Source organism: Pollicipes pollicipes, unplaced genomic scaffold (assembly GCF_011947565.3).
Source record: "Pollicipes pollicipes isolate AB1234 unplaced genomic scaffold, Ppol_2.1 Scaffold_7231;HRSCAF=8579_pilon_pilon_pilon, whole genome shotgun sequence".
Taxonomy (NCBI): Eukaryota; Metazoa; Arthropoda; class Thecostraca; order Pollicipedomorpha; family Pollicipedidae; genus Pollicipes; species Pollicipes pollicipes.
Genome location: NW_023597034.1, coordinates 32,727,667 through 32,747,612, shown reverse-complemented (window position 1 = coordinate 32,747,612; position 19,946 = coordinate 32,727,667). Strand labels below are relative to the sequence as shown.

General features: G+C 51.6%; 1 protein-coding gene across 1 annotated transcript in view; it reads right to left on the bottom strand.

The window, feature by feature from the left end:
- Window positions 1-19,946, bottom strand: part of LOC119110023 (cell death abnormality protein 1) — a 56,577-nt gene that overhangs the window by 35,164 nt on the left and 1,467 nt on the right. Inside the window, exons 2-6 of the mRNA XM_037233770.1 lie at window positions 12,574-12,699; window positions 7,241-7,381; window positions 4,340-4,588; window positions 2,475-2,621; window positions 1,116-1,250 (exon numbers count right to left, since the gene is read on the bottom strand). Coding sequence (XP_037089665.1) covers window positions 1,116-1,250; window positions 2,475-2,621; window positions 4,340-4,588; window positions 7,241-7,381; window positions 12,574-12,699 — 798 coding nt within the window. The remainder of the gene's footprint in view (window positions 1-1,115; window positions 1,251-2,474; window positions 2,622-4,339; window positions 4,589-7,240; window positions 7,382-12,573; window positions 12,700-19,946) is intronic.

The window sequence follows — 19,946 nt, the reverse complement described above, 5'->3', positions numbered from 1 at the left end:
CAAGAGAATGGAGATGTGGGTACTTTGAGTTTTCGGCAACATGTTGTTATCGAAACAATAGCGGAACAACCCTTCTGCTCTTGTTTCGAAAAAGGCATCTTGCCCAAATACCAACCTATGTCTCCACTCTCCTGTTTCTTCTCCGAGGAATAAGGTTAATACTACGGTCTTTTCTATGTGGACAATGTTCCTCGCTTATGCACTGAACATCTTACGTCATGAATGATAAGTTCATGAAATCCATGGGCTGTACGGGACTAAATGACGCATTTTCCTGACAGATGAATAAGATTTGTCATTGCATTAAGAAGGCTACCCCAACGATGCGACTGGAGTAAATGGAAAGCTTTGACGTCAGTTTCGTAAGCATTGTGCATGCTGTACGTATGTGGTATATTGGCCCATTCATGCTCAGTTCTGTATTACAGTACGAGTTGGAATGAATATTGAGGTTAACCTGGGTTACTCTTAAGATAGTTTTGCTATAGTAGAGCAAAATGTAATCGATTTTAATGGATTGAGAAGCATTTTTATGGGTCTCTGATATGAATTACACTTATCTATAAAAATATTAGAACCTAGGGGAGTTTGAACTTCAGAAAGAAATTCCGTTGAGGTGTGCATTTCACTTAAGGCTGGTCATTGAACTGCATTTCATCTTGAAAATAGAATATTTGAAGATCTCAATGGTTGGCGCAGTTCAATGTGCTCCACAGCCACACTCGCCCGTTTCACTATCCATGAAACCAAGTGAAACTATGTGCGCCACTCGCTGACTGGAGGGGCGGGGAGGGGCGGGGAAGGGGCGCTTAGCACCCGGCATCCTCCTGCCAAATAGTGAACGCATTCTGTGTCGTGCTGTAAAACCAATTCACCACATAACCTGTCACGGTGAGATGACAGCGTAATAGTGATGAGGGGTCAAGGTGAGGGGTGAACAACCACGCAGTTGTATCGCCCCGCAGCCCAAATCATCCCCTACACAACCCCACAGCACGCGCATTATCACTAACACCACCTCTGGCAGCGCCAAACCCGGTTAGCGCCGACCGCCGTGGCCCGCGGCACCCGCTCGCCGCTCGCCGTCGGCCACCGGAGTCCGGACCGCCACTCACCAGCTGGCTTGCAGATCTTGCCGCAGCCGGTGCGGCAGCACTTGCCGGAGCCGGGGCAGTCGGCGTCCTGCTCGCACCACTCGCCGCACGGGTCGTTGCCCTCCGCCACCGGGCAGATTCCCGGCCTCTCTTTCGCTGCGGACGGCACAGAGGGGCGCGGTGAGAACGGGGCTGGTGTGTCGTAGTGGCGCCGCTGGTGCGAGCGCGTGTGCGGAAGGGGAGCCGACGAGGCCGGGAGTGAGGGAGGCGCACTGCTCACCCGTCCTTGCCGTGGGAGCTGCACGTGGAGGCTCTCCCAACGGACAGCACTCAAGGTGGACGAGCATTTCTGAATGATAAGCTGCAAGTAAACTCCTGTTTTGTTTTTGTTTTTTGCTTGACCCACATTATTCTACTCTACCAGGACATCCCATGCATTGTGGCAATTCGTGGTGCCATGACAAAGTGTTCCGACGCCCCGACAAGATATATCCTAAGGTCATGGCGTTCTGCCACTGTCAGCAGCATCCTTGTAGCTGCCGTTGTAGGTGTTCACGGCATGGACTTCCGAAGCGCATCACCTGGCAGTCACGTGTGGTCTGTGTTAAGTATGACGACGCTCTCGGGCGTCTAGGCCAGCTGCACATTTAAACCTGGAGATTCTCAACGAATTTAGATGGCTGCTGCCAATAACAACCACGCTGGATATATCCTCGGAAGTCATTTCAACATTTTTCCTTTAAATCTTGCCTAGAAACAGACCACGTATGGCCCTGAGAGGCCCCGTATGCATTGTTCTCCCGAGCAAAAAACTCCGACAGATTGCAGGCTGCCTGCCCTTCCGTGACACAACAATAAAAGCAGCATCGGACCGCACCCCAATTCCTGGCTGTCAAGAGAAGTTGTTTGCGGCAAATATGCTCCGCTTGCGCAAGCCGCCGCGGATTACAGAGGTTGTTAGCCTCAGTATCCCGATGCAAATAAGCCGCCCTGATCGGCGGAGTTAACCCAGGCACCTGCGACACGCACCGATCCCGAACATTAAAAAATCAGCGAGGACGAGCAGGAAGTTCTGCAGCAGCATCGCTACCCGTCCCTGCAAGGAGCACAATGCACCTGCCGCGCCGCGGCAAGGCCCCACGACTCCGACCCGCTTCGAGACGCAACGATGCGGTATCCCCCGGACAATGGCCCGCTATCGATAAATCACAGATCAACGCGTCACGTTCTGGCACCATGAACAGTAATGACGAAGGCTGAGGACACTGAGGCGGCGGAAGGGGGGAGGGGGGCATTCAGACGTCAGGCTCCGCGTGCCACTCTGCTAAGCTGCGTCGTCATTTCCGCGGCGATCCTGCCAGCCGCACTGATAGGGCTCACCTGTGGGCGTGCAGATCTGGCCACAGCCTGCGATGTCGCAGCACTTGGATTCTCCGGAACACTCCTCGTCATCATAGCACCTGGTGCCGCATCCCTCGCTCTTGATAGCGGCGTGCAGATACAGAGCTGGGCAGTAGCCGGGCTTCTCTGAAAACGACGAGATTCCGCGATATAAAATTAGGACGATTAGTGCGGCGTTTGTGGCGATCTGCTAATGCCCTGCGCTCTTCTGCTTGGCTGCTGGCATTGTGGCGCAGGAGCATCACTGCACTCGCAGCTGTATATTTATGGCCTCTGTAGTCCGCCCGCTGAACATTAACAGGATCGGACCTTTCACAAGTACTGCCAAGGACGCAGGTGATGTTCATGTTGAGGTCGGGTGTCCGGCTAAAGCACGAGCCATTACGATTAAGCCGATTTGGCCAGCGATGATGGCCTTCGCTTCCTCCATCATAGGGACGACGTGCAAATAATATCGCAGTCAGCGTGCCAGCTGTTATCGGGTTTCGATGCGCGCTGTTTTCGCACAACAAATGATGATCTTCCTCAAAGATGCAACAAACATTGTGCGGTTTGTATGCACTCCAGCCGGCACGCGCGATTCAAGCAAAACAATTCTAGCAGCCCGCAGGATGATGAAGACTGTAAATCTCAGATCCTTGGTTATGAAGATACTTAGGTTTCAAGGAATAATTTCTGGATATCCGAAGGGCATGACAGCACAAACAAAATCATGGGATGACACTTGAGCTGGTTCCTAAACGAAAACACGCGTGAGATGAGAACGAGCGAGGGAAAACGAAAGAAAGAATGAAAAGAAAGTGAAATAGAAGGGGGAATAGCTCGATGGCGTCCTGAAGACGGACATTGACTGGTCAGCTGCGAGAGGCCAATTATTGTTTACCCGCATCGAGAAGTGCAAAGCTAGTTCAAGTAAACACTGGGACGAAACGACGCTGTGCTGGGGCGGTGTCATCTATGAGCATATTTATAACTGGACTGCGTCGATGACATAGCCAGAAGTGAAAGATTCCTTGATTCATTGATCACATGTCTGTTGAGAGGCGCTTTCGACGCTGATCTGGGGCTATACGCAGCTGCGGCTAGAGCCGCGGAGCTAACGAAGCATGCCCCCCCCCCCCCCCTCCCCCACCTCATCAAGAAGGCGTTCGTGCGTTGGCCGACAGCCGGCGCCGGTTGCAAAATGCCCTCTCGCAACGTCACAACCCGCACAGCAAAAACGGGCGCGCTTAAGCAAATGGATTTCGAAACGCCGGTATCTCAGAAAATCTGTTGTTTTCGACACCCGACCTCACCCTGAGTCATACTTCAGGGAGTGGCCGCTACTGTAGGTCAGTGGCGCCTGTCGCACACCAATAGGATATTCGCTTGAAATAAGAGGTAAGTTGTACTTGCTATGGCAAAAGAAAAGTTGTGCAACTTGCAGAGATAAGTTTCAGCGGGCATTACGCTACTCAGGTCGAGCCAGCTCAGACCGAATCCACAGTTGGGAGACTCCTGACATCCTTCTCTGCATTCACCGCGACGTCCGCCGGCGTGTGCTGTAATTCCAGCCCGTCATGTGGCTGGCGCTTCCGCTCCAGCATTGTACTCGCGCGGCCCAGTCCCAGTCGCACGCTAACCTCGCGCGGCCCAGTCCCAATCGCACGCTTACCTCGCGCGGGCCCAGTCCCAGTCGCACGCTTACCTCGCGTGGTCCAGTCCCAGTCGCACGCTTACCTCGCGCGGCCCAGTCCCATCGCACGCTTACCTCGCGCGGCCCAGTCCCGTCGCACGCTTACCTCGCGTGGCCCAGTCCCAGTCGCACGCTTACCTCGCGCGGCCAGTCTCACTCGCACGCTTACCTCGCGCGCAGGCCTTCTTCTCGCAGTCGACGGGCTCGCGTGGGCTGCCACACGTGCACAGGTTGCACTTGTTGAAGAAGCTGGTGCCGCTGGGGCAGATGTGGTTGCCGGCGGGCGGCTGGCAGGAGCGGCCGCAGCCAGAGGAGCAGCACTTGAGGTCGCCGCTGCACTCATCGTCAATGCTGCACTCGATGGCGCAGCTGCCGCCGCCGCCCGAGGGAACACTGCATGAGCCGGCCTTGGCCAGGTCTGCGGCATGGAGCAGCGGTATCACAGGATAGCGGTATCACGGGGCAGCAGCGTCATGGGGTAGCAGTTTCACGGGACAGTGGCGTCACGGGGCAGCGGTGACACGGGGCAGCGGTGTCCGGGACAGTGGTGTCACGGGGCGGCGGTGACACGGGGCAGCGGTGCCACGGCAGCAGTGTCACGGGGCAGCAGCGTCATGAGGCAGCGATGTCAGAGATCAGCGGTGTCACGGGGCAGCGATGCCAGATGCCACGGGGAGTAAGTGCCACATGGAACAGGTATGGGAGAGTAGAGTGGGTTGAATCATGTTCAAGCAGTATAAGAGCGATTATGCCAAGTATATGCGACAGATGGCAGTTTTGAGTCACTCAGCTGACGCACAACAGCTTCGGTCAGTGTTCTTCCGGTGCACACGTCTTGGGGTGGGTGCGACATATATATGTACGTATATATATATATATATATATATATATATATATGTCGTCTGTTTAGCGCCATAACGTCTTGCGATCGGAATGAACGTTTGTATATGGTCTTGCGGCATATTCAGTCTTATCATGACGCTATACTGAGGGATGTGGAAGTATATGTGCCGTGTATTCCGCAAAGCATTTGGCGTATGCTAGCCATGGATTTTGGGGTGGCGCGATCTTACCCCATAGACATCGAGAAGTACGTTTTATATTGGCTGTGCATGGACATCTTGCATCATTAGACTGACAATGATGTTAACGACCGTTTTACCTTCAATATTTTACCCGTTTTACCGTCAATGATTATCTGAAATGATTGCCAAGGGTTGTCTCATTTGAAAGGGGTTTATTCTCAGACTTTATGGGCGCTGCACAACCTACGGCAGTCGATGCGTCCTAAAACCCCGAATCATCACCATCATCATCATCTCAGAAGTCATCTACCGAAAAAACGAAGACGTGTTCTCCAAAACTTTATCACTACATATGACGCTGAAGGTTATAGCTGTCTACTGATGTCAAAATCTCAGTAGTTACAGCATGCGGCAACTCAGAGTAAAAACTGATGCAACTCTCCTGACTCTTCCCCTCATGGACTTCAACTCTCCGTCTTCGCGGCAAGACCATGTACCATGGCCACGGCCTAAATTGGGCAGCAGGTCTAACATGGAATGGCAGTTACATGGCAGGGTATCAGTGTCTCTTGGAGAAGTCGTCACCGGCGATTACGTGCTACGGGAACAGCTGTCATATGGACCCAATCGTTCATCTTTTCTCCTTACAATAACCCAATGCGCTTAAGCTCTTCATGACAGCAGCTACGTGAATAAAAAAAAGCTATCCGTGCACGTGCTTGTGTCATTTTTGTTTTTACCACGGGCTCTAATCAGCGTTGTGGGAAAACATGTTTTGTGCTGGTGAGATTTGTTACTGGCGTCGACTAGTGGTTCGCAAACCCTCCTAATCTGTGAGTTTTCATAATTCTTCCAACATACCTCACGCGCCGTAAGAGACCGAGCGTGATCCATCGGACACTGCAGGTGCCAGTTTATGCTTGGTGAAATCGCTGTGATCATCCCCTCATGAAGCTGGGGATCCCACGCATATCGACTCGGCCGTCCAGCCCACAGCAGCCAAGGATAACCACTTTTACTTTCCGAACAAGAAAAATGTTTGGTTCAATCCCTCATCCCATGCAGCACCTTATCGACGGCACGAATCAAGGCTGTTTCTGAACACACCTACGGTGCAAATGCAAGGAACGAGCTGAGCGCCAGGTGGCGTCCAGGTCAAATGCCTGGGCGCATTTGCATAGCAGACTTGACTAATTGGCTGCAACCACATATGTTCAGGAAGTGGACTGGCTGTAGATCTGCAGGCCGTGTTCATGTACGTCGAACGCTGGGAGCCTTATCATTGCTAACTGGCATTAATGACGGGATCGTCAGGTTGGAAATTTACAACAAAATTGGTGGCACCAGATTAGATGCTTATTTGGAGCTTTACGATCTACGGCAATGCATGCCATGTTCACCTTGTCCTGAAATATGTAATGATCCCACATCATGGTGCTCCTAATGTTAATGTCCTGGTATGCTGCCGGCTGGATTGGCCCGCCGCTCATGGCGTCCGTGACCCCCAGCTGGGACACGCGACCTTGACCCGACCTGGCCGGCACTGGACGTCCCCGCACGCGGTCTGAGACGGGAATCGAATGTGATCGCTTGCGCTAGTACCACGACTCCGGACAGCGACTGTGCGTCCTTTACCAAGATATGCCATCATACTCGCCGCTGAAGTCTGCGTTTCACGAGGGAAACGCCAACTGCCAGACACTTAGAAGCCATGTTTGGATGGGGATAAATAGAATGACGCGAATTATGCCAACAGGAGACCCGGGATTAGACCGCCTCTTGTATACACAGAAAGACTCGTGAGCAGGGAGACTCCCGTGAGCTTGCAGAGAGACTGAAGTACGACTCGGGCCGTTCTCACAGGACACGACTCGGGCCGTACCCACAGGGCGACTCGGGAGCAGAACGATTCGGGCCGTTCTCACAGGGTATGACTCGAGTCGTTCTCACAGAGTACGACTCGGGCCGTTCTCACAGGGCGACTCGGGGGCAGAACGATTCGGGCCGTACTCGCAGAGACAGAGAATGTCTGGGGTGCTACTCACAGGGTGAGGAGCAGATGCGGCCGCAGCCGGTGCTGCAGCACTTGGTACTGCCTGGGCACTCGCCGTCCTCGCTGCACTCGTGCACACACGGCCCGAACGCGAAGCGGGACGGGCAGTGGCCCGGCTTCGGCAAGTCTTCGCCTGCAACAGGACATAATGGTGAGCATAATGGTGAGCATAATGGTGAGCGGGCGGGCTGGCAGGGCCGGCAGCGGGCTACTGGTTGCAGGTGATCCACGCGAAAGGGCTGTGGCATCGCGTCACGTTTGAGGGAATAACACATTAAGTCATCATGCAATACAAACACACGTACGAATTACGCTCCCGCGCATACAGACTTTTTACATCCTTTAGGCGGTGACCTTATCCGACGGCCAATCTAGCACGTGACACTGAACGGCGTGCGCGCAAGTCCATGTCCTCAGCTCGGTGGGCTCGGTCGGCGGCCGAAAAAGTTCGCCAGTTTGACGGAGAAGCACCGCTTTGCGCCCCCGTGACTTCAGCCCGGTGAGTTCGGGCGGGGCCTTGTTAACTTCGGCACACTGATGGAGAAACACCGCTTCCCAGCCTCCGTGCTCGAGCGGGGTGCGGGAAGACGCGGTATTGCTTCGTGCTCAGCGCTCAAACGGTGCTAGTCGCTCGGAAGATGGGGCCGGACGAGTCATGTTCAGCGTGCACCATAACCTTGTGATGACTATCTTCATATCAAAATTCAGGCATTCCCAATAGTTATTGTCATCGTGTCTTGGATATCCTTCGGTATCCTAGAAGTCTTGTCAAGCCTGATCTTTCGCCCACACACCCACAATCTCAGAACAGGAACGATGACATTGGCATGGGTTCGCCGCAGCGCCAACTGCGCCAGTGAGCAGAAGCTGCTGTTTTTATCCTCAGGCTTTTACACAACGTGCCTTAGCAATCAGAGCGACACAAGCACTGCAACAGGAGCGTAGTTAAATTAGGGCAACGGAACACACGTGCTTTTGCCTTCAGAATCTTCCCAGGCGAATCTTGCTCATGCTTATCAGGCAATAACTCGGATGTTTTGCGAGCCCTTTTCAAGTTGAATTGTGATTCATCTAGTAATTATGCTCCTGCCGTAGTAGACGACCGATTGCCTTCTTCCTGGTACATGCCCCATCACCAAGACTTTTCAAGTCGAGGCAACCTTACGAGGTTAGAGATCGACATCGCCAAGTGAAGTGCTTTAGGATAATGAGCGCAAATGATGACGACATTTGATCATTTAGTGCGAAAAGGGACAAAGGTCGACAGGGTTCACATTGAGTTCCAGTTTTGTCATTCTATCCACATTGGCTGTTGACATGGCATGACATGACATGACATTTTTGACATCTGGACGGCCATGCTGGACACGCATTGCCGTCCAGATAAGCATCTTCACATCCAAAGGCATCATCATATGCAGGTAAAGGTGCTCTCGCTGTGCGCGCATATCTAAAATTCCTTGTCGCAGCGTCCGCGATACTTCCACGAAGCCACATGAGCAAATAAAAATAACAAGAGTAAAGCCGTGTGAGAGGAGCTCAGTTTTTGTTTTGCAGTGGCTGTACTCCAAGCGCTCCTGCCAACTTATACAAACAGCAGGAAAGCAGCATACTGCGCTTAGATATCGTTAACAATTATATGATCTCGAGAAGGGCAAAGTGAGCTTATTTACAGGGCACGCACAAGCATGTCAGCATTATGGGCTGTCAGAAACCCGAGGTTGTTCCTATGAGCGAGGTATTGCTATGAGCTGGTGCTGTCGTGAAGCCTATTATACCCATACGTGCGTGCGCATAGGTCAGGTACGATGTTTGTGGTCATAAGCTCATGTCAACAGCACGCTACACCGCATGTCCCGTCCGTGTGCCCCTGCAGGGTAACACTTGATAGCACATGCGGCCTCTGGCGACACGCTTTGGTTTGTTCTGGCTTGAGAAGAACTGAGCCATTTCGAAAAAGGCCAGTTGACGTAAGAGCCAGTTTTGACAGATATCCTGGCAGTATACTCGTGTTGGGTGCGCATTTTTGAAGTACGTACATGTTGAAGATGTCCCATATCCAGCACAGAGAGCGTTCAAAGCATGTCCAGTACCAAGAGCTCGCGATGACCACCGCCTACGTCAGCTTAGATGACGCGCCTGTCAACTGACGCGCTCTGAAACTGAGATAGCTTGGTCTTCGTGAACTAAAAAAATGAGCGCATGCCTCTCCAATTTCCTGTCTGGAAGGAAGATTATACCACTCCCACCACAGCTACAGTGGGCTCTGAACCCACTGGCACGCTAAGACCTTTTGCCGATCGTATCTGCTACAAGTATCTGAAGCGCTACACGACGATTCACTAATTTGAGGGCGCTTTGTCTGGAAAATTGGCAACGCCTTTCGATTCGATGCATCACTGCCTAACAAGCCCGCATGTTGGCGCAACTTGTGGACAGAAAAAGTTACTTATATCCAGCAAGGCACTGCTTATTACAGCATCTGCGGCAGGTGCATGCCATGGTGAAGGATTCGAGTTCTCGGCAAGGACTTTGCGGTTTAATCCGTTATCGCGCAGACGGCAGCACTATCGACTAGGCGCTGAGTTACCAAGGACTTTGCTCCGTCTTATCATCTTGATGTAATCACTTCTGGCGTGTCTTAACGTTCCAGTGCCGCCAGAAGGCTGAGGGCGTTCGTGCACAATAATGTAAATTGCTCTGCGAATGTGTAACTTGTAACGCAAGCAAAAATCCAACCGGTAAACAGATCATATCTCGGCACCGTTTCAGATAACGAGTTTGCAACCTATTCGCAAGACAAAAATACCTGTAAAACTATTTTGACTTAGTCGCCAGGTGCTGCCTTCCCCAGAAAACAAGCACACTAAGCTGAACCGGACCGCGCTAAAAAAAAAAAACTCCTGCCCGTCGCCGCGGCGCCCAGGTGGTCAGACACCCCAGCACGTGACCGCTCGGGCACCGGAAGAGCGTAGTGGTCCGCAGGTCGTCAAGGTGATCAGGCGCGCGGCACCGGAGCCTGCATACGGTAGCGGGCGACTCGGCTTTGTCCCCGCGAGCGATGCGGCGGGGGTGCAGCCGGATGCCGGGGTGCGACGCGGGCGAGATCGTATCTCCCGCCGGCTAAACACGCCTACCCCCCCCCCCTCAGTGGCTTAGCACAGCACGAGCTCGCAAGAGCAGGTCCTTGTCGGGCTCAGTCCAGCACGAGCCTGAGTAGACTCTGACTCTGACTCTGATTCTGGGGAAATCCAAGAGCGCGCGTGGACATTCTCCAGTCGGGGCAGAAGGCGTGGGTAGCAGCATGCCGACCCGAACAGCTGAGGCCGGTGGGACGTGCAGTCTTCCGATGGTGGCAAAATGCACGGCTGCGGATCAATCTGTTGCTGTCACAGCAGAACGATCTGTGGGGATTTTAGCTCCTGCTTTGCCTGTGCTCTCTCGCTCTCTCTAAGTCAGTCATTCTTGAAAGTATCTGCAAACGGCTACGACGACTGAGACTGAGCAATTTCAGACCATTGGACATTGGATTCGCTGGACATGTAACACTCACCTACAGGCCAGAAATGCGCTGAACTGCTGATGAACATTCCAAATTCGTTCGAATGAGTTGCTGAAACGGTTTCTTTCAGTGATGCGATAGTTAACTAAGCCCACTGTAATGACAAACGGTGAGATCGCAATGACACCTGCCGTGCCGTCATTTATAACATGCCCTTGTGTCGTCATTTTGCCCGGAGGCGAAATCTGAAGTCCGTCTTAGTTACCCTGTTTATAAACCTTGATGTAAGCGGGAAGACGTTAAGTTCCCGGTTTTCCAGTTAATGAGCTATGTGCGCCTAAAATAATGGTCTTTGATATAACAGGAGGCACTGGTTAAACTAAGGTGTAAAACAAGTACATGTTATGAGAATTTGTTTTTAGAGAAAGTACATGTTTAGATGATTTGGATATATTATTAGGATTGCCCACGTTTCACGGCAGCACTAATGGTCACGAGTGTAACAATTCACGAGTCACGAGTCTTTGATACCTGTGAAATTGCACGAGTCACGAGCATCCATGAGCAGAAGGCCTGAAAAGTCTAGCACTGCCATGTAACGGAACAAATATTCCAATATTTTTGGGTATATTTCCGTTAGCCAGCCTCTCTTGACATGCTGAAGGTCAGTTACTTTCAGCAAAAGACCTGATAATCCTACGTCTTTCGCTTGGTGACATCCGAGTCGTGGTCAGAATGCGTCACCCGTCTCGAGCCGGCGGCGCGTCTCGTCGGCGGCCGGCGGGGGCTGAGCCGAGCCGGCGGGCTGGCAGCAGCGGCGGCGACGCGGTGCCTGGTGCCAGCCGTCCCGCGCCGCCGCCGCCGCCGCTCCCGCGGCCGAGCCCAGCCCAAGGCCGGCCCGCGGGGATTGGGAGTGCGGTCCAGGGCTGCCGGCGGCCGGCACCCAAAGACCAGCGCCTGACGTGCGGGACCTCGGAGAAGGCCGACTCGGCTGGGCGGAGGGAGAGGGGATGGAAGCGGGTGGGAGCGGTCCGACAGCTCCGTGCCGGTTTGGCGGCGCCTTGATGGTGTGCCGGTACGTTTGAGGACGTCTGGTAAGCTGACCGAGAGAACGGTGAGGGGCGTGGTGCTGCAGTTACACGTGCGCGATGGACGAGTACAAAAGCGTGAACTTGAAGCAGCAAGCATCAGTGCAGGACATGGACGCGACGAACCCATCGCGCCCATCCGTGAAGTGAATATAACACCCTTATATTGAGCTTAAGCACCCCATACTTAAGGCGAGCCAAAACCAACGGATATATCATAGGTGTCCACTGGTATGTCGTGTAGCCATAGATTACCGTCCATATTTGGTACAGTCCAAATTTATAGCTCCAGCAAAATGGCTCTCTTCTCGCAAGTCAAGGTCGGCGTGTAGATTTAACTGTGCTGGCTTGCCTTGGAAATGGTCAGTTTTAATTCCAATAAGAATATATCGGCAAAACTGAATCGCTACCATGTGCTGTCACTGTCTCCGCTATTTTGCAAAGCAGCTAAGCTGAACCTGTACCTTTAAGATCCGGTCATGACATGCCTGCAACGTTGTTCAGACTGGCTTTCCCGGCCTGGACCGGCCTTTGCTCCGTAACCGCGAGCCTCCGCACCATGCAGGTCAGCTGTACTTGACCTTTGACCTCGAGCTCCAGCCCTCACCACGGTCCTCCACCGGCCGTGCGTGCATGAATGCCACGTGATGGTGTGACACCGCGGAAGCACAGACCATTCCCGTCCCCCTGCGGGGGGAGGCGTCATGACCCCCGCTGACCTGGCTCCATGCAGACGCGGTTGGCAGTCGCTCTGGCAGCAGATCTTGCGGCCCGGACAGTCGTCATCCTCCATACACATCATCTGGATCTCGTTGCAGCTGGCCAGCTGGGTGAACGGACATGTGCCTTTCTTCGTCCGACCTGGAACAGACGCCGGCGGGCGGAGAGGCCTCGCGGTCAGAGAGGCCTCGGGATCAAGAGCACGGGTTGAACAGGCTAAGCGTAATTTCCAATGCAAGCATGTCCAGGGGCGTGACTTTCACTGATGGTTTGCTGGTGCCCAGATTCCCGTGACTTGTAGCAGATTTGGTTATTTTGTTGTGTTTTTACCAAACGAAATGGCTTCAAAATAAATCGGACCTCAATAACATCTATATTTCTTAGGCCACCAGCATATCCGTGATATGGTTGAGCTATCTCGTGATGGAACAATGACATGTCTTTCGCAGGCGATAACAGAATTTGCAGGCAGCGCGATCATAATAGCTGTTGTTGAATCGTGCCTACAGGTACTTATCACGGTGACTGTGCAGAACATAAAAAACTATGCTGGCAGTGGTTTTAGCTGGCATACCGGCATGACTTTTGCCCTATCATGACCGTGCCAATAAGCCCGCCAAAACGTGTCAGCTAACAGGGCGGATGACCGACAAAAATACCTCCTAGTCAGTCTGCAGCTAGTCGACCTTTGCGTGAGAACGTACGCTCTGATCACGTCCGCTCTCCCCAAAGGCGTAACTGTACAGTGTACAGTCATACACGGACCTGACATGCCGACATGAGCCCATCAATCGGTGTTGCCGCCACTTCATGTCTGCATGTGGCCAGAATGGCGTTGCAGTCTCACGAGAACTAGATGAAGACTGCGCCGGCGTCTTCTGAAAACTCGTCGCCAAATGGTGCGCCATATAGAAAGTGCGGCATGACGTCACCAAGAGGGGGAGAGCTCCTCTGAGGCCACGAGGGGCCGCCGCTTCGACGAAAAAGGCAGGCTTAGATGTGCTTCGATACTCCTGTCTCGAGCTTGCAAATGCACATACCCGAGCTCCGACCAAGGGGAGGAAGAAAAATCCCAAGTCTGTGTAAGCTAACATGACATATATCGGTGTTGAATGTCAAGACAGTCCTAAAGCCGTATGACGCTCTCATCCAGGTTTGGACCCGCGATGGAATCCCTGGAAATGTCTTTATGTGGGAAAAGCGGCTATCTTAAGTGGATGCAAGACATTAATGAAATGGCACTTGCAACTACAAAGCAATTACAAAAGGTTTATAATTGTTCACGTAGTAGACTGCACGAGACACCCACACACCCACAATCTGCATGTTGCCATGCACGATTCGCATTGTTAACTCATGCAAATTTATTCCTCCTACAATGCCTTACGGTGGGTAAGTTTGCTAAGGGAATTAGTAATGTATGGAATGACTAAATAAGCATCCGTCGCAAGACTGTTGAATGAACATGATAACTCTATGTGCATTTGCCCACTTAGAATACATAGTTCTCATTCCCCTTGATTATTTATGTAATTTAAAGAAGGGAAGCCATTTTCCGGGAGAATGAGTGCCAAGTGTTCGCGATAAGCTCCCTGTTCCGTCCCGTTGTGCCCAAGAACCTAAACGCAAACAAGATCATATGCTTGAGAAATCATCTCAGGGACCAGTGCTAGGGAACTACAAAAATGATCCCTTAGATGTCACGTGGACTCTGCAGTGCCTGGACTCCCATGACCCTTGCACCACCCCGGATTTCTCCGCTACCCCCCCCCCCCTAACCGAGGTCTTGACCGTGAGGCGACACGACCCTTACCGACTGCATCGGCCCGGGGCGCAGCACTGGCTGCACCGGCGCCAGGTGCAGTGCCGGCTCCTCGCTGCGGCGCGCCTCGTACGCGGCGGCGCGGCAGGCGCGCCTCGGGCCGCTCCTAAGCCGCCGATGTCGCGTCTGGCTGCTGTTTGTTGGCCCATCCCCCCCCCCCCGCCGTCGTGCCGGAGACCCGGCCTCCACGCGTGAGGGGGTCGGCAGGAGCTTCCGTATTCCAGAGGCGTCTGACGATTGCGAGTCAAGAGGCAGTTGACCATCTTGTTTACAGATGAGGGCAGATCAACATGGTTGGATCGAGATATTGCCATAAGTGTGACACCATTTGCACGGTAAATCGTGCCCATCAAAATCAAATAGCCGCGTGTGTGAATGTGTTGCACCAAGCGGTGAAAGCGTTCGGCATGATCCCAAATGGGCATGTCTTCGACGCCGCGCAGGTCATGCAGCTTGCATGACTCACCGGACCACGGCCGCCCCCATATGCAACCAGCGCCATCGGACCGAGACTTCAATCCAATGCGTCTAACCAGCGTGCAACGCTTCTAATTACCGCGTGCGACGAGCCCGGGTAACGGCACAGCCTGTGGCAGACGGCTGCAGCTCCCGCAGGCGGGGTGTCGCCTCTGCCGCAGCGGCGCTCCCTCGGCGGGGCCGCCCGCCCCCGCCGGACCGGAAGCGCAGACCCAGACGCCGGGCCTGCATCATGCATGATGCGCACCGACCAGCCGTGGAGAGCGGCCGGTGTGTATGGGCCGGCTCGGACCCGGCGCGCGCGGCTACAGTGTGTAATCGGCTTCTGCTCTGTGTGTGTGTGTGTGTGTGTGTGTGTGTGTGAGGAGAGGGTGTATGCGCAACGAAACCGCACGTAGCTCTCACGCAAAACAAGGAACGGGTGCTGACAGGGCATTTGTTAGCCTCGGTGCAAGGCTTAAGAATCCATGTTGCGGCGTGGATGGCGATCTAACAGTGTTCGGTGCCGCAGCATGCCCTGTTCCCAGCTCAGATGAAATTGCGGTAGCTTGGGATTTTCGTGGATTCTATTCTTTCGTGGATTTATCTCGTGAATTTCGTGAACTTCGTGGTTTAGGCTTTGGGAGCGGGAGGTAGGCGATTGCGCAGATGATCTAGGTGCTGACATGAGGATTGTTCACTGTCCACTTTCCATGCAATCTGGTAAAACATTAACCTGTAGAAAATGTGATAATTACTCGTCAAATCTTTCATCTGATAATCTTCTGATAAGCGGTGAAAAGAAGCGATATTCTGCCTCTAATTGTTCCGGTTGTATCCCAAGTGCAAGTGAAATTTGGCCAGAACTGTCAAAATTTATACTGGCAGCGAAGCTTTCGAAAACATCATCTTAACCATCATAAAAAACCAGCAATTGTTCATTAGAAGCATCGATTTATGTCTGGTCGGCGCCGATCGCTGAAGATTAAACCGGATTATCTCGTTATATGCAAAAATTCAATGTTTTTTAATGAAAATGCGCTAACCGACACTTCTTTGTAACTTTTCATTACGCAATTTTCATTTCCTTGGTAAAGGACTTTGTGGCGCTTAAAGGTTACAACCAAGTTACGACTAGTTGAATGTTTGAAACATGCTGATCGTGCCGAGAGTTCTTTTAATGCAATGAATGGGTTTATACGAAATCCGCTCTTTCCACGCAACGCAAAGAGCAATATTAAAGGCGCCTGTCATCTGAAGGTAATGAATTATAGCTTGTTAGTGCAATACACGTGGGCACGGCTCTTTGCAGTCTGTCGTTGTGTAAAGTGAGCTGAAACGTGGTTTCAAAGTCTCCTTTTTTCTTTCTTTTTTTTGGTTAGATTTACAAAACCAATGGCTTGACTCATGAGAGTTCGCAGGCGGAACCTCCAACCCAGGATCCTGCTTGGGTCCTCGTGTCTGGAGTAAATGGGTAAGAGGCAGCCACCATCCTCCTTAACACATTGCTGTTCAAAGTAACTTGAAAACGGTATGAAAAGGCAGTCTTCGTGTGTAAGACTTGCTTTACCCAATCCAGGCGCTCCCCAGGGGCCGTGCCCATATCCACCAGTTGCGTATTCCTAGTCAAAAGTACCCAACCGTCATCCACCCATCCAGCATTTGAACTCCACGTTATAAGCGTTTCAGAAATGTATGGAGTCACAGAGTATACAGTAACGCAGAGTTTTGGGATCATATGTACGTTCCGCGAAGCCTTTAGTTCCAAACGTGCCGTAATTGGTCTTTCATGCTTCCTTTCAAAGATTTCTGTCACTATTGCATTGGAAGGTCGCATGTTACGTAGCGTCACTCGTCATTTGCGATAGATCTTTACAAAACCAGCAGATTGTCTGTCATGTTATGACAAAATGTATTACACATCGAGATCAGATGCAAGAACAGGAGCTAACCGGGTGGCTCATGCTCACCCCCCGGTTCGCCGATTTGGCATTCGACAAGGTTTTGTGGGTCGGAGCAAGGCTTCTCCAGAAGTTGAGACACGTGAGATGTGCGCCGTATACGGGAGAAAATGACGTATGTGGTAAAAAGTGTGAGCACGCCAGCGTTCGTGCGGCTCAATGAGGAAGTCGACTCGCGTGAGCTGCGTGCTGTTGGCTCCCCGTTTTACACATGCCACTCAACGCAAGGTTCCTTTGTATGATTGCGTCGGAAGCGGTCTCAACACGTCTTTTTGCGGTAAACAATTATGCAGAAGCCTTGCGATGCGTTCATTACGAGAACCAGGAAAGACGCAGGGCATTGCAGGTGCGGCACAATATATTTTTACCTGGTCTCATTACACGTGTCTGCCAAATAAAGACGAATAAAGTGGCGATTGTGCAGGATACTGACATTGGATGCCATCGTTTTTATCATCTGCGCGCATGGCATTATTTTGTCTTAGTAGTAGTACGCATTTTGTTGTTCAAGCTGACAACCGTAGGGTTCGTGAGAAGTGGGGAGGTGCGTTTGTGCATACACATCGAGCCGACGATGCCCAGACCGAAAGGTTCTCTGCTCATTTCCAGTGCACTGCTCACTGCACCCCTTATCTCGAACCGCCGGGATGGCAGGTGGCGAACACCTGCCGTGAAATCCTCGCTCTCTCCTCCATCCCACACCCCACCACTCCTTTAGCCAATCCTGAAACGGCCCCAAACCCAAGTTCATCCTGTGCTCTCGTCACCCGACTGCCCCTGAGCACCGCGCCCGGTCGGCGCCCGGCGGCACAGGTGTAGCCGGCCGGGTGCCGCTAAGTCCATGTCAAGGCGAGCAGAGCGGGCGGCGCCGGTCGGCGACGTCGCCGCCCCCTGGTCTGATAGCAGCCGGCAGCCGGCCCGCGCCGGACGGCTGGCTGGCCAAGTGCCGCACGCGCCGCCAGCGGAAACAGGGACCGGAGGTGAGGTGGGATCCGGAGATGAGGTGAGATACGGAGGTGAGATGAGATAGGGAAGTGAAGTGAGACCCGGAGGTGAAATGTGGACGGGGCCAGGAATCATGAGTGGAACACACCACTCACAACAAGACGAATTGTCAGGGTCAAGTGCCCGGGAAGTGGCCATAAAGGTGGCACGGAGGCTGGCGCGCATGCGTTCTTCAGAGAGTGCCGTCTTCGGGGCGTTGCAAAAAAACATTATGCAATGAATACACTTTACAAATACTGCAATGAATGAAGACTTCATATCGATGTACGTTACACCGAAATGTGTGCCTGGGTTGCCCACGGCACATGGTACGTATTCCACTTGCATTAAACTTTTATCACAAAAGGGCTTGCCAAAACTGCAAAGAACATTTTTCCTCTGATGGTTTCGAAATTTCGAAATGTAAAAATTTCGAAAAGAGAAGTGCTGGAAATAAATGTCGACAACCCAACGAAAACGCTGCATTCGTGATTTGAACGGCCAACGGTGTTTGTCTGGTATACTGAAGCGTTTGTCGTCACTCTTCCGCTGCATCGGAATATTTTTTGATGATATATTGCCATCGAACTAAGATGGCCTTGCTCTTTCATGCAAGTCACGAAAATTTGAATGTTGTCACAGAGTCGACTGAACAACTTCTTCTGCTGCACGAGAGTAAAATCGAACTTTTCTCGCAGATCAAGAAAGTTTGAAAATAATGTCGTGTCAGGAGGCCGAAGAAAGCACTTCGAAGAAAGATCTTGAAAGAATGAAGAAAGCGCATTACCACTTCTAGTGGAAAATCTAAGCCGTCGGGAAGAATTTGGGCAAAGTGTTTTTGCAATGCAAACCGGACACACGTAATCTATTCACGCATGTGCACGGTGAAATTCGTACTTGGAGAACGGCACTCACTCTTCAACGCACATGGCATTCCCAAGTTTTGGAAACGGTCAAAAGGATAGCGGGCGCCCACTTGCAAAAATTCTTAAAGGTTCTTAATGGACTTGGTTTTGGTCGCGAGACGCCATAAAAGCAATTGTAGGACAGCGCTGTACGTTTTGTAAACAGTACAAGATTGCACTCGTGTGTATGGTGCTCTACAGCATTGTTGTGAGCATTATGTTCCTGTTTGCAAGATGCAAACGAATTCCGTTCTTATGAAACCATCACAAAATAAAATTGCCCGCGTCTGTAACTGCCAGTCCTAGGTGATTAAAATGCAACTGGCAAACGGAATCCCAAACATCGTAAAGATGTAATTTAAATACACAACGTAGATGGCAGTTTTACCATACCTACGACGTGCTCTTATGTTTACATCACTCGAGAATCTCATAAGCACTATCCCAGAACCGATTATTTAGCTGTTCGCACAAATCCTCACGAGCTCTTGAACCTTTTCTGAGCACTGAAATATTTCAGACGATATATCACGTTGCATAGTTAAAAGCTGTGTTGACATTGAAGTGAAAACTGATCAGCCTGCCAGCAACCTGTCTTTGCTCCCTAGTGCGAGCAAAAAGTTGGGGATAATAAATCTACTGTCTTTTCACCTCCTATCGGATTGACTACAAACATAACCATTTGACATTACATAAACTGCAAGGTTCATGTAACTGGCCACAAAGTTTTGCGGATGAACTCAAAAAAGTTTTTCCTTGTAGATTTAGTCATTTTTCGAGATTTTCTTTAACACTTCGGTATAGCTATGAGCCATGTTTGCGATATTTTTGTCCGAAATTATGATCGCTGTTCCTTACTAGCAGAAGAACAATATGACGCGATAAAATGCATCTGCCATGGAAGCCTCTACAACAACTCTGAACAAACAATAGCTTGGGTTCCAAACATAGCTGCCGGCCTTATAAGAACGTTTGACGACATGGATCCAGATTCCAAATCCTGGAACCGTATTTGAGACCCAGGCACATGTCTGATTCTGCTCCAGCCCATTCGCATATTTACAAAGAAATGCAGAGCAAAAGCATGACTGTATTGGCGCTTCTTTTGCTTGTTAGTGAGTGCACGATCTTACGTTTTTCCATGTCGTCATTCAGCTTTGAGGCCTTTGAACTCCACCCAAAACTAACGGTAACAACTGCATTGCAATCATTGCCTCATTTGACGAGATTCACGCGACAAAGTAGTTAAGCATCTTCGAA